Raw genomic sequence first — 14,915 nt, forward strand, 5'->3', positions numbered from 1 at the left:
AGATTTACTGATAGGGGGTACCATAAAGATATGATAAATAAAAATACTGATATTGTTAAATCTATCTCTAGAGATGTTCTGTTGAAACCAAGTACAAATAAGAAAGTTCAGAACCCTAGAACCATTTTTGTTTCAAAGTATAATGCTCAGAGTTCAGCAATCCAACATATCATTCAGAAACATTGGAATATTTTGTCCAATTGTAACCCAGACATTAGGGAGTTTCAAGAATATCCGATGCCAGCCTTTAAAAAAGGTATGAACTTACAAGAGAAACTAGTTAAGGCAGACATAGGCCCAAAAATTTAATTGAAAACAAGGTTTATTTCATCTAAAAATGATGGTTGTTTCCCTTGCCTGGGTTGCTCTTGCTGTAGTAATATGACAAAAGGTTCTATATTTTATCACCCCCATACTGGGAAAAAATATAACCTAAAGGGTTACTTTACCTGTCTTACCACTTTCATCATATATATGGTTAATTGGCCGTGTGGGAGGGTCTATATAGGTGAATCGACTCGCAGTGCGAGAGACCGTATAACTGAACACAAAAGTAATATTCGCACTAAAAATTTAAAAGCTCCTCTTGCATATCATTTTTTGACTGCTGGCCATTCAATTAGTCAGCTTAAATTTAAAATCATTGATCATATTGCATTACCACGAAGAGGTGGTGATAGGGAATTACTGCTGAAGCAAAAAGAATCTTTTCTGGATTCATGAATTGGGGACTCTTACTCCTAAAGGTATGAATAAGGATTGGGAGTTATCTATTTTTCTATAAAACATTTAACTAGACATTTATTATATTATATATAAAGATTAGTAACTTAAATGTTATTAATGTTTGAGGAAATGTTTAAAAATATTTAACAGTCTAAATGCTGAAATGTAGCCACTGGCAAAATATGAGAGAATGTATTGAAGTGATACATTTAGGAAGCGCTATCTCTCTTTATCACCATCTGGTGTATAGTTGTGTGAAAATTTGTGAACTATTGTAAATATTGTGTTTAGTAAGGGTTAATTACTCTTTATCGCCACCTAGAGGTGTATGGGTATATAAGGATGTATTAGTTGTTTGTTTGGCATGGCATGAATAAGGGATAATACCTGAAACGTCGCCAATTTTTCTGTCTTATTATAAATAAATATAAGATTTTTGATGTCACCTGCTTCCTCTCTTTTGATACTGTGGAACCTGGAGCAGTGGTTCCTTGGTGACGTGCATTCCATCCCAGAGTGCTGACATCTTTTGGTTCTTATATAATTGTTTTTAGCCTGGCCGAAATGTGTTTTGGGCACACAAATTGATGCCAAGTACTATGGCATATGTGCTGCAATTCACACACTTGAATAAATAACTGATGTTTTAAAAGGGTTAATGACCTTTTGACCACTGAGTTTACTATGAATATATACAGTATGTAGATCCCACTCCAAGACATGAAATTGGTTTTTAGCCTGGCCCAATGGTGTTTTAGGCTCAGAAATTTATGCCAACACTGGCATAGGTGCTGTAATTTTAATTTTTGAAGAAGTAACATTTTTTCAAAGTGTTAATCACCATTGGGCCACTGATTTCACTATGATTATATACGTACAGTAGATCCCCCTCTGTGACAGATTGTATTTTAAAAGGATTAAAATAAAGAATGTGTTTTTAACAAAGTCTATATGTTTTGGGCACAGAAATTTGTCATCACTAACATAGGTGCTGTAATTCTCATTGTTGAATAAGTAACTGATATTTTCAAACGGTTAAAGGGACATAAAACCCACATTTTTTCTTTCATGATTTAGAAAGAGCATGTAATTTTAAACAACTTTCCACGTTACTTATATTATCTAATTTGCTTCATTATCTTGATATCCTTTGTTTAAAAGCATATCTAGATAGGCTCAGTAACTGCTGATTGGTGGCTGCACGTAGATGCCTTGTGTAACTGGCTCACCCATGTGCATGCTATTTCTTCAACAAAGAATATATAAAGAGTGAAGCAAATTAGATAATAAAAGTAAATTTGAATATTGTTTAAAATTGTAATATCGGTCTTAATCATGAAAGAAAAACATGTGGGTTTCATGTCCCTTTAATGACTGTTGAGCCACTGATGTCACTATGAACATACATAGGGTAGACCCCCCCCCTTGACATGCTAGTGTTGGAATCAGTTTCTGTGCCTAAAATACCATTGGGTCAGGCTAAAAACAATTCCATGTCATGGAAGCCGACTTATCCAGGTATCGACCAGGAAACAGGTTTTGGTGGTGGGACCCTGTTCAGGGTTTTTCCCTGTTTTATTTAATTCAATAAAGTTAGTGTTCTAACGTATTCACTATTACTATTAGTTAAGGAAGGAGTCCTATTTAGCCCCTTACTTTATTCTCCCTTTTTTTAGTACCTATATTTACAGGGGTAGCACCGGACCCATATAGGAATATTGGAGGGTTCTTTTCTTTAAATACACTTTTCGCAGTGCCAGTATATGTACATTTTTTAATACTACATAATATTTATCATATTTCTTTATTTTAAACTCAATTTAAAGCAGTCTGACAAAATTTGAATAAGAAACTTCCATTAATAAGAAACCAAATACCATAAATAAGAAACAGCTTGAATAAGAAACCAACTTCCATATCGTCTTAAATTCGCTCAATTTGTAATGGAGCATGTAAGTATTATATATTGTATTTGACTGCGTGTTAGCCCCCTAACCTGCTTCTTTTGTATTTTGATTTAACAAATGTGAATAAATATGGAAAGTGTTTTGTTGCAATTGTTTTTCATCTGTCGTATTCCTCCTCCACATTCTGTCTTATTTGTAGGAGCCAGTCAGGAAAAGGCTAGTCAGTGTCAATTTGTTTGCAAAACTTACATTATTACTTTTGCTGAAGCCAGTTAGGGACAGATATGCGGAAGGGTTACTGCTTGTGAAGTCTACAGTTTGTGTTTCCAATTCTTAGAATTGGAAAACTCAGAAGTTTCAGAGTTAAATTGGAGGAAATGGGCTCTATGCATATCAAAAGTATATTGCCATTTTATTTATTAAAATATGAACTACGAGTAAATGTTATATTACAATCCCACCGTGTTTCCCTACTACCCATACGATTGTTTTTCCTCTTGTGCCTACAGCTCTCTTCAAAGCTGTTCTCTTATTTTAACCCTTTACAAGTGCTGGTTAGTGAAGCTTTGTATCTTCACACTGGGCAGCTCCACCTTGGAGTTAAAAAGGAATATGAAACCAAAAAATGTTCTTTTGTGATTCAGAGAATACAATTTAAAAAAACTCTCCAATTTACTTACTAATAATTGACTTATCAAATGTATTAAGTTCCCACAGTATTCTTTATTGAAGAAATACCTAGGTAGGTCTCTGGAACACTACATCTACCATCTAGTGCTCTTGCAAATGGTTAATATATGCTGCCATATAGTGGTCCAGACATGAGCATGCTCCTGAACTTGCATATCTGCATTTCAACAAGATACCAAGAGAATGAGCGACAGTCTACTGTTTAAAAAGATAGATATACAGTACTTTTAAGACCTGACAGCATTCATTTCATTAGATTTACAAATCACCTGGCAAGACGATAATTAGGGGGTTACTTCAGTACGTGATACCGCACACCAGGATGCAAGTGGCACCAAGAAAAGATCCCTGGCGCGGGTGAAAGGACTCCCACAGTTTGGCTGGGAGAAGGGTGAACTAGCCCTGCACATAGAGCAACCTGCTAAACATTGCTAAAGGCTGGGGATTCCAAAGCTGGATTCGGCTACAAGTGTTGGCTTTAAACTACCAGGGTTTATGCACCTCCCTTTACTTTGTATGTTACTTTCTTTCCCATACCAAACACTATCTGAACTGTTCCATTTAGGCACCTGTGACAGGCAGTGTTGTCTGCTCCTCAGGTGACATTCAGCTGTTTCCGATAAGCACAAACTCGCACAGGAAAGGAAAGTATAGATGTGCTCCCTCATGACTTTTTTTTTTTTTATAATAAGTTTACTGCTGGGATTTATATTTTTAGAGGATTTTTTTTGTGTGTGCATTTTGTCTTTTTAACTCCTGCCTGGAAAGCATGTAAATATGGGGAAATCCCTCTGTGTGTGGACCCAGGACATACTTGAAAACGAGATAAATCTCAATGTATCCTTCCTGGTAAAACAATATTTTATAAATAAATGTGTGTGTACGTATACAGAAAACAAAGTGTATGTCTACTGTAATGCAGGCTATACATTTGAAGAAAACCAAATTGTCTTGCTCCTACATTTTAAAGGAACATGAAACCCAAAGTGTTTCTTTCATGTTTCAGATAGGGCATACCATTTTACACAACTTTCCAATTTCCTTCAATTTGTACATTTGATTAATACCTTTGCTATTCTTTATTGAGGAGCTGCATTGCATTACAGGAAGCTAGCTCAACACATTTGTAAACCAATGACAAGAGGTATATGTATGCTCCTGAGCCTAACTAGGTATTATTTTCAATGAAGCATACAGAGAGAACAAAGCAAATTGGTTACTAGCAGTAGTATGTAAAGTTGTTTAAAATGTTATGCCCCATCTGAATCATGAAAGAACATGTTTGAGTTTCATGTCCCTTTCAAACATATTTTTCAAACCCTGAGTTACTTGGTATAAGCTAAGAAGATTTTAATTAAAGAGACACTGAACCCAATTTTTTTTTCTTTTATGATTCAGATAGAGCATACGATTTTAAGCAACTTTTTAGTTTACTCCTATTATCACATTTTGATAATCTGAATGACAAAAGAAAAAAATTGGGTTGAGTGTCCCTTTAGGCTTATCTATTCTTAATCTTATTGTCACTGTAAATGCATCAGATTTGCTAATGGAACAGGAAAAAAACAATATTAATGCTATTTATTACGTTTTTGACAATTCCCAAAACAATTACATTAAAGAGACAGTTGCAATTAAGCTTTCATGATTTAGATGGGGCATGTCATTTTAAACAACTTTCCTATTTACTTTTATCATCAAATTTGCTTTGTTCTGTTGGTATTCTAATTTCTAAGATCTTGAAAAGATCTTAAAAGGCCACCTTTTATCTGAATGCATTTCACATTTTTTGCACAGCTAGAGGGCGTTAGTTTGTGTGTCATATAGATAACATTGTGCTCACGCCCATGGAGAAACTTATGAGAGGGCACTGGTTGACTAAAATGCAGGTCTGTCAAAAGAACTGAAATAAGGAGGCGGCCTGCAGAAGTTTAGATACACGGTAATGACGGATGTAAAACGTGTATAAATATAACTGTTGGTTATGCAAAACTGGGGAATGGGTAATAAAGGGATTGTCTAAGAGTGCTGCCCTCTAGTGCTCTTGCTAAGGTATAACATTGTTGCAAAACTGTTGCCATATAGTGCTGCAGACCTGCACATGCCTGAACTCGCCTACCTGCATTACAACAAAGGATAACTAGAAAACAAAGAACATTCGATAATTGAAGTAAATTGGACAGTTGTTCAAAATTGTATGTTCTTTAAAGGGCAAAAAATACTCTAAATGTATAAGTGCAATATTACTAGCAGGAGACAAAAGAAAAACGCCCTCTGGAAGCGTTTAAGGAATACACCGTATAAAAAGACAGGTCCCTGCGCTCAAAAGCAGAATATTGTAGGATCTGCAATGTGTTAATAAATAATAAATAGATACTAGGTAGCTGACAAAATCAGAACTGGTTAAAAATGGTTACAATTTAGTAATACAGTGAATACAAAAAAATACATATGGAAAAAAATAACCACCTGTGGCTAATGAGGCTAAAAAAAGTGCACAAAAAATATATATATTGTGCACTAATTGATAGGAAAAAAGGTTCTATATAGAACTGCAAACAAAGTCCCAGATAAGGCAAACAGGCAAAGTCTGGAAATCTCACATGGCACGCTGGTAAAAGTTAAAACATCTTCAGTATAAAGTTACCTGCGATCACTACTATGGAACTAACCGCTCAAATAACGTTCTGTTGGATAAATAAATCAAACAGTGGTAATTATCCCAAGCCGTATAGTACGTTTGGTGCCCAAAGACAGTCGATTACCTTGCAACCCGACTTTATGGCGTAGTACCTCTATATCTGACAGTAGTAGTTTTCCCAAGCCGTATGGTACCTTTGTCGTCTATAAGCAGTAGATTACCTTACAACCCGACTTGCTGGTGTTGTACCTCTCTGGTGTGTTGTCATCCGGGGAATTATGCTCCTCTCTTGGTTAGTGGTGGTCACGTGACCAGTGTCCTCCAATAGTAATTCTGCTATGAGCTGTATCAATCATGGTAATTTTAAAATTATTACTTGAAAAGTCTAGCTTCCAGAAAGAATGTACAGAGCGCTCTGTCTTAGGCAGTCATTCAAGGAATAATACGCATCTACGTGTTTCAGCTGTTCAAGGGCCTTTATCAAGATGCTTGTTTCCTACCTATATTGCCTTTATATAGCATTCTGAGAGGTTTCAAAATTATCAGATCATGTGATCCTATTTGTTTAAAAAGATCTACATCATGTTTTAAAAAAAGTCCATCATCCAATCAGATCCTTATGTAAGTTTAAATGTACAAATAGTATATCAAACAAGACATGTATCTATGTTGCAATTGAATGCAATTCATAGAAAAGGCGAACAATGTTATTAGAATGATATTAAGATAACAGTAAAAGATATGGCATTAACAATTTTATCTATGGCTCGAAAGAAACTGAGGGACCTCAATTTATATTACAGGGATAGTAGTGAAATTTATATATCAAAATTGTATGTTCTATATGAATCCATGAAAGATAAAAATGTGTTTTGTTTTTTTTTGTTAACCCAAGCCTCCCTGGGAGAAAGTCAAACAAGCACAATTTTTAGATGTAATAATTTACAGCAAAAGGCAGCAAAATAAATAATGAATATATATTGCAATAATGAAACATTGAGATCTATGCATATCCTAAAAGGGCTAATTAATTAAAAATAATTTGCATAAAAAAAATGTTTAAGAATTGCTGGTAAGCATTTTAAAATAATTTTCAAAAATAAGCAAAATACTTATGTTTAGAGAGAGAAGAAAAAAGAAGGCTCCACAATGGTGCAGGATCAATGGTGACAGGTATTATCCCCACTCCAATGGCCCGTACTTACGAAGTATAAGGCACTTGATAAGTGCTACAGATGCCTTCTGGGCTCTTACAGTCGCCCAGCAAACTGTTCCACGTATCTGCACGGCTCCTCTGGGTTTCTTGTTTCCTTATCACTATATAGAATAGTGTGGGAGTCTGATATAACTCAGGTCTGGCGGATCCCTATGTGTGTCAGAAGTAAATATGACTGTCACAAAGCTAGGGTATTGCGAATGTATGACTCCAAAAGTAAAGTCCATGGCAAGTCATTTATATTTGGCTCATTTATTTATTTTCAGGGCAATGGGGATCTTAGGTATTTTTAGTTAGGGTTTTATTTGGGGGGTTGGTTGTGTGGGTGGTGGGTTTTACTGTTGGGGGGTTGTTTGTATTTTTTTTACAGGTAAAAGCTGATTTCTTTGGGGCAATGCCCCGCAAAAGGCCCTTTTAAGGGATATTGGTATTTTAATTTAGGCTAGGCTTTTTTTTTTTTGGGGGGGGGAGGTGTTATTTTGATAGGGCTATTAGATTAGGTGTAATTAGTTTAAAGATCTTGTAATTAGTTTTTTATTTTCTGTAATTTAGTGGGGGGGGGGGGTTCTTTGTAATTTAGCTAATTGTTTGGAATTTAGTTAATTACACTTCCATCATTTATTTTGCCCCTTTACATTTAGTTTAGCTCTGAAAATTGAACAATTTCTAATTTTCAGAAGTTGAAATGCACCCTGCTGACTTCTCAAGGCAAACTCTGCTATATATTTGGCCCTAAGTGGCTTTATCAGATAACAAATGCAAAACAATGCATTTTATACTAACATTATGACTGGCACTAGCTTTATTGTCTGTTGACTAAACTCCAGATGCGCTCCTATAAATACGGCAAATAGTGAGTGGCGTTTGTCTATTGAAAACTAATTGCAGTGAAATGGATGTTAATTTGTTTAAAGAAGGTCAAGACTTGGCTGATATGTTATTGTAACACAATAGAAATATCTTGTACGGTGCTCACTGTCCCTTTAAGTAAGGTGCTGCTGAGTTGCAGAATGTTGCTTTTGATTAGATATGAGCCCAAGTGATGGTGTAAAATGACCCTAGCATGTGTCTCTTTCTCTCTTTCTTTCTCTTTCTCTCTCTTTCTTTCTCTCTCTTTCTTTCTCTTTCTCCCTCTCTCTTTCTCTCTCTCTCTTTCTCTCTCATAGTGTAATACTGTATCAGTATATAAAAGTCGAGGATACATACAGTAAAGGACTAGTGCTATTCAGGCAGGCCGGATCTTCAAGAGTAACCCGGCTAACTCGCCTTCCGTCCCAGGAACTAGGTACTTGTCTTTCCGGTTGTTCAACTCAATTGGTCTCCCGAATCACTATATAGTGTGGCACTGTAGGCAGCTTCAATAATGCTCAACCTCTTTAACATGACCTTCCACACTAATGGATAGTATGATTTGAGATTGAATGACGCCCTTTTTACAGATCCTTTAGTGGTACCATCTTTATTGCTGTGCCCAGAATAATTTCTCATACAGCAGGTAGGATCAATTTTGAAGTGGACGGCCAAACACTTGAGGAGAGCTGCCTGACTAAACATCTATAAAACGCTCTTTGGTTCATTTTGGTTTATTTTGGTCTCTAGATATTATATCATGTTTGTACCATTTACATTTGTATACATTGTGGTGAGTGCCCCTATTATCTCTTTTAGTTTAGTGATTATTACCGCTTAGATTATGTAATTTAATGTTTGACCTTTGTGTTTCTGCAGATCCTGTTCTTTCTTGTTATTTTCATTCCTGTTTCCGGTGGACATCAAACGACCCAACATGACATCTACAAGTAATATGTTGTTTTAGTTTATTATGCTGTTCACTTGCAATTATGCTGTAAAGTAATGCAATCACTGGTAGCATTCGCTTACATTTACAAGAAGACATTGAAGGGAATTGCAATATGTTTAGTTTAAAAGGACATCATATTTAAATATAATGTTATAAGTCATATGAAAATGTGACAGTTAAATGTGCAAAAATATATTTTTGAATGAAAAAAGTAAGATAAATATGGTTTAAAAATTCATACTAGGCCTACAGGAAATATGTTTGATACTGCTGTATTAATGGTATGTTTCATACGTCTTTATTAACGTATGTTTATTACTGCTATATTAATGGCAAACTTGATACTCCTGTATTAAAGGGACACTAAACCCAAAATGTTTTTTTCATGATTCAGGTAGAGAATACAATTTTAAACAACATTCCAATTTACTTCTATTATATATTTTGCTTCATTCTTTAGATCTCCTTTGTTGGAGAAATAGCAATGCACATGTGTGAGCCAATCACACAAGGCATCTATGACCAGCACCCAATCAGCAGTTACTGAGCATATCTAGATATGCTTTTCAGCAAAGAATATCAAGAGAATGAAGCAAATTAGATAATAGAAGTAAATTACAAAGTTGTTTACAATGGCGTGCTCTATCTGAATCATGAAAAAAATGTGGGTTTTATGTCCCTTTAATGCTTATTGGTTGACTCCCATAGCTGTGTAGGTGAAGAGGGACTTGTTTTCACAATTCTGTCAAGCAATATGTGTTCAACACAGGGACATCCACTGCCTATTGAATACCAGTGTTTCTTTAATAACCATATTGGATTTAGTTTATTGGCATTTATGTTGTAAAAATCAACACCCAGTGGTTACCACCATCTGCCAATATATAAAAAATTAATTTCTGCAGTGTAGGATCCTTCTTACCCTCCAACCTCCCTGACCCTCCCCCCCCTCTAACTAGAGTCTGTCATCTTAGCTACTGGTAGCTGCCAGTACCCAGTTTTTATATATATTTCTTCTACATTTTTTAAAATGTATTAAATATTACATTTTCTGTAGTGCAGAGCCCTCACCCCACCCTCCCCTCCAATAACATATTTTCTGTTGTATAGCGAATCCCTCTTTCCCACCATTACTCACTTTTCTGATTGTAGTGCTCCCTGCCCCCCTCCAGCGCTCCCGCCCACCCGCCTCTTTCCTGACCCTCCCACACAACCAATGGTCGGCACCACCACATTTCGATGCAGATAGAGACAAAGAGGGTCTCTCTCTGCATCTGTAATCTCCTGCACTACTATTTCTGCACTGCCCCGCTCGTGGGGCATTCAGAAATAGCACAATCTTGCTGCTGGAGGGATAGACAACCAGCGCCATACTCTCTGTATGGGGCTGGTCATTAAGAGGTTAAATGTAACTTAATTTACCAGTATCTGTTGTTAGGTACTTCTCATTTAGCAGAACAATGAGCATTAACAGTGAGTGCCTAGAAGCCAGTGAGCAATTAGTAATTGTCAACTCCAGCTGATGTAGCTGTGCTTCATGCAAAAAATAAATGGTTAGATGCTGCGTCTTCATAATATTAACAGACCATTTATGTAAATTGTCTTTTTTACGTGAAAGGGAATGATGGGTGGGGGGAAAAAGAGAGACTGAGCCATGGAGTATTTCGATCAGGAAAAGGAATGGTTTTATTAGACATTCATAGATGCTGGTGTGGAACAAGGAAATACTTGTAGGTGGGTAAAGAGGTTATATATGAGAAGAGTTTAAGTAGAAAGGGAGAGACAAGTTTAGTGTATGGGCAGAGTAGCTGACTTAAAAAGTTCTGTGAACAATATTTTTTTTTTTTTTAAAGTAGAAAAACCTTACATTTTAATACAAAGTGCCATTATTTTCTGTAATTCTGTACAATAGAGCCAAACAAATGCATTTTACCTTAACCATTTAGCAGCCAAGGATATTAGGGATAATGGTATACAGATGTAGTACGTCAGACCAGCTTTGTACCACAAGCAAAGTTAATTGCTGGTGCACAGTTTCTTTTTTTTTTCTTTTTTTTCAAAGATTTTTTATTGAAGAATAAATGTGTACATCAAGAATAGAAAAGTCAACAACAGAAGATACAAATTAGTTCAGTACCTGCCATGTATACATAAAATAGAGTATATTGTCAGATACGTACAATTTTTCCAGTTTTTCTGTTCTCTACCAATGCTATCGTATCAATTTACATATAAGTATACATTTAGGTAAAATATGTCTAAGCTGACCCTTCATTTTACTATTGAATATATTAAAAAGGATAGGAAAATGTGAACAATATTTTATGTATATACAACACAGCTCCAACTCAGGTGAAATTCAATTACAATAAAAATCAAGAGTGCAATAAAACACTGCTGCAGTAAATAGAAGTAAAATGTGTATCTAACATCCTTTCTCACTCAGCCAGTAATCTACCATTCTAACCACTCAGTAAAGAATGAGAAAACTAAACCCAAAGTAACTTCTCCAAACTACGGGAGCCTGCAAAGGACACAAGACCTAACTGTATTTCAGGAAAACTTTATCGGAAGGGTGCAGAAGAGTGAGGATTTTGTATGCACTTTTCACTTCTAATGAGTTGAATTGTTTTTACACACTTGATTAGTATTGTAATAAATGTCACTTGAGAGCTGCACTTGTGTGTTTTTGTGTTGTACATTTGTTGGGTGTTAAGACGTCTTCTGCTGACAAGATGCTGCACTGAACTCATGCATTGTTAATAAAGGGGCAGTAAACACCTTGTAATTACAAGACATTTCTGTTGTGTTGCTGTGAATTAACACAGCAGCCAAGTCTAAACATTTTTAAAGGGACGTAAAACCCCCACAATTTCTTTCATGCTTCAGAAATGGTGTAAACTTTGCAATTTACTTCAATTATCAAATGTACTTTGTTCTTTTGTTGTCCTTTGTTGCAAGTAGGAAGGTGTAGGAGCAATGTATGGCAGCAGTTTTATAACTGTTAAACATTTGTAAGAACACTAGGTGACATCAGCAGCGTTACCTCTCATGTACTGTTCCAGAAATGTGCATGCTACCCATATAGATATCTCTTCAACAAAGACTATCATGAGAAAAAAGTGAATTCGATAATAGATTGAAATTGAAAACTTTTTTTTAATTGTATGCCCTGTCCGAATCATGAAAAAAAAATTGGGGTTTAAAGGGATACTAAACCCATATTTTTCCTCTTAAACTGGAATCCACAGCTGCATTCATTACTTTTGGGAAATACAGAACCTGGCCACCAGGTGGATGCAAAGACACCCCAGCCAAAGGCTTAAATACTTCCCCCACTTCCCTCATCCCCCAGTCATTCTTTGCCTTTCGTCACAGGAGGTTGGCAGAGAAGTGTCAGAAGTTTGAGAGTCTCTTATGGAGGGTAGTACTCTTCGCTATGGGACTGGAGTTTTAAGTAATCCTGTCAGCCTCTCAGTGAGAGCATGGATGAGATGCAGGGAGAGTTTTCCTGCGAAACCATCCTGACTCATATTAATAGCTCCTTGGTAATCAGCGTTGACGAGTTTCACTGCCTACCTTTATTCACTCAAGTCTATGTCAGAAGCGAGGCTACTATCTGTCACACTTGAAGGGCCGTGTTCCAGTTCCACGGCGTAGATTCCAGTAAGATTGTTTCATTTAATTTCGATATGTGAATGTAATGTTAACGAAAGAAGGTAGGGTCCCAGTGGGACTCTTTTTATCTTAATATGGAATCATGGGTTAATATTTCCTGAGGAGGGTTATTGAACAGGGGGGCTTTAATCATGTTTGTTATATGGTTCTATCTGCTAATGTGTAGTAATACCTAGGCTCACAGCTTTTACGGAACATAGCCTTATCTTAATGACGCAATCTATTGAGATTGCGCACCCTTTTTTGTGACTGGCACGGTTCACCTTGTGACGGGTTTGGTTACGTTTGTTTTTCACTTCCGTATGCTGACTGTGTGCGACAGAGAGAGTCTAGTACGTGGGTTGTCTGGTTCACAGGAGGTGGTGAGTGGGGGTGTAAAAAGGGTGGTAGTTGGTTTTTGTCATTTTTGTAATCCCAAGATTATAGAGGATTCTGATATTTTAGACATGGATGTCTCCGATACGGAGAATGCGTCTTGTGATGAATATGAAATGGCCCGGGTAATCAATGCCCATCAGTTATGTTCCGATTGCTGTTCTAGAGTACTCTCTTCTCCCGAATCTGGGAGTTTAGAGTGCGTGGAGCCATCCTCTTCTGAGGTTTCCATGTCCTGTGAGGCGCATGCCTCAGCTACACAAGCAGGTGTCCCTATGACCTTTACTCCTCCGGAGGGTGGCTTGTTTCCGCCATAGGTTACAGCACGGTTTCGCATGGCCATTTCTATGGCGCTGTCTCATTTATATCTCCCAAGTGAAATATTTCTAAAATACTGTCCGTGTTCTGTTAAAGGGACATTATACACTCATTTTTTCTTTGCATACATGTTTTGTAGATGATCTATTTATAAAGCACATCAAGATTTTTTTTTTTTTTAAAAAGTATAGTTTTGCTTATTTTTAAGTAACATTGCTCTGATTTCAGACTCCTAACCAAGCCCCAACGTTTTATGTGAATACCGTCAGCTACCTTCTCCAGATTGCTCCTGTTTGTGTAAAGGGTCTTTTCATATGCAAAAGAAGGGGGAGGGGGGAATGTCTTATTTTCCACTTGCAGTGGGCTTTCCAGCCACCCTTTCAACAGAGCTAAACTTATAACTTCTAAGTAAGTTTTTAAACAGTTTTATACTAGATTTTTATATCGGTATCTGTGCATCTTATTTTTAATAGTAGTGTCTATTACATGCAGTTATATGAAAATGAGTGTATACTGTCCCTTTAACCAGGGCCCATCGGCGTGGGATCGCCTGATTCAGTTCGGCCTCCTGGGAAAGCATTGGCCCTAACCTCAGGGTCAGGGTCTTTCATTTATCCGCGAGAGATGATTTTACCTTCCGTTACAGGCTGGCATGTCTTCGTGTTCTTTTGAGGCATGTTTTGGTAATGTTAGAGGATCCCAGTCCTAGTGGGCCGAGGGAGCCGAGGCCTTAGATGCTGGATGGCAATATGGATGCAACGTTTGGGGATGAAGCCAATCTCCTTAATGTCTCCGTTTTATTTTTTTCTTTATTTGTTTCGGTTCCAGTTCTGAGCTTGGGTGAATTGGGCCTCTGATCGGCTGGTTTCATTGGTGTCCTCATTCACCTTGGGCGTTCACCCGATGGGTGCTGCCTTCCTTTTAGTTTTGATCCGGGTGGATGTGTTTATTTTGTTTTTCTGAAACTCATGTCTGTTAGATTTCCGTTGTTGAGAACGTTCTCCTCTGGAACAGATACTTGCAATTTTGTGGTCGCGTGGGCACTTCCGCAGAAGTTGCGCACTTGTTGAATAATAGAACTATGTTTTCTAAGTTCATTATCGATCCTTCGGGTCGAATTTTCTTGGATCTTGGACAGTTCTGGAGTGTCCTTTATACCAGGCAGGTACTGGTCAGATGCGTTTCTGCTGTGATCTGGGTTCATGTCACCCTCGTGGTGCTGATTTAATCATGTCTGATTCTGAATGGCACTTGGCCTATTGACTCCGGGCTCCTATTTCGAAGTATGAGGCCTAGTGTGTAGATACAGCGCCTCTGATTGGAGTGTTGAGTACCGATCTAAGGTTGGCCTTTTTCTGGCTATTTGCCTGGGATACGGATCTGTCTTTTCAGACGTCGTCATGGTTCTTTTAGGTCCCTGGGGACTCAGAACCGTAGTTTCCATTCCTTTGGAGTTGGGAGATGTGAATGACCTAGGTGGTCTAGTGTTCCGAGTGGTGAACGATTTACGTCTTCACTTGAAGTTCTTCTAGATGCTGACTCTTCAACCTAATAAACATTTTC

General features: G+C 37.1%; 1 protein-coding gene across 2 annotated transcripts in view; it reads left to right on the forward strand.

Annotated features, from left to right (window-relative positions):
* TAF7L (TATA-box binding protein associated factor 7 like) overlaps positions 1-14,915 on the forward strand; it is a 43,610-nt gene that overhangs the window by 5,781 nt on the left and 22,914 nt on the right. The window contains exons 2-3 of one of the 2 annotated variants that reach the window (XM_053698957.1): positions 8,347-8,465; positions 8,909-8,979. In XM_053698957.1, the coding sequence (XP_053554932.1) occupies positions 8,967-8,979 (13 nt within the window). In that variant the 5' untranslated portion in view covers positions 8,347-8,465; positions 8,909-8,966. The remainder of the gene's footprint in view (positions 1-8,346; positions 8,466-8,908; positions 8,980-14,915) is intronic. The other variant, XM_053698956.1, reaches the window with a different exon arrangement.

The sequence above is a fragment of the Bombina bombina genome, chromosome 1 (genome assembly GCF_027579735.1).
Source record: "Bombina bombina isolate aBomBom1 chromosome 1, aBomBom1.pri, whole genome shotgun sequence".
NCBI classification, from domain to species: domain Eukaryota; kingdom Metazoa; phylum Chordata; class Amphibia; order Anura; family Bombinatoridae; genus Bombina; species Bombina bombina.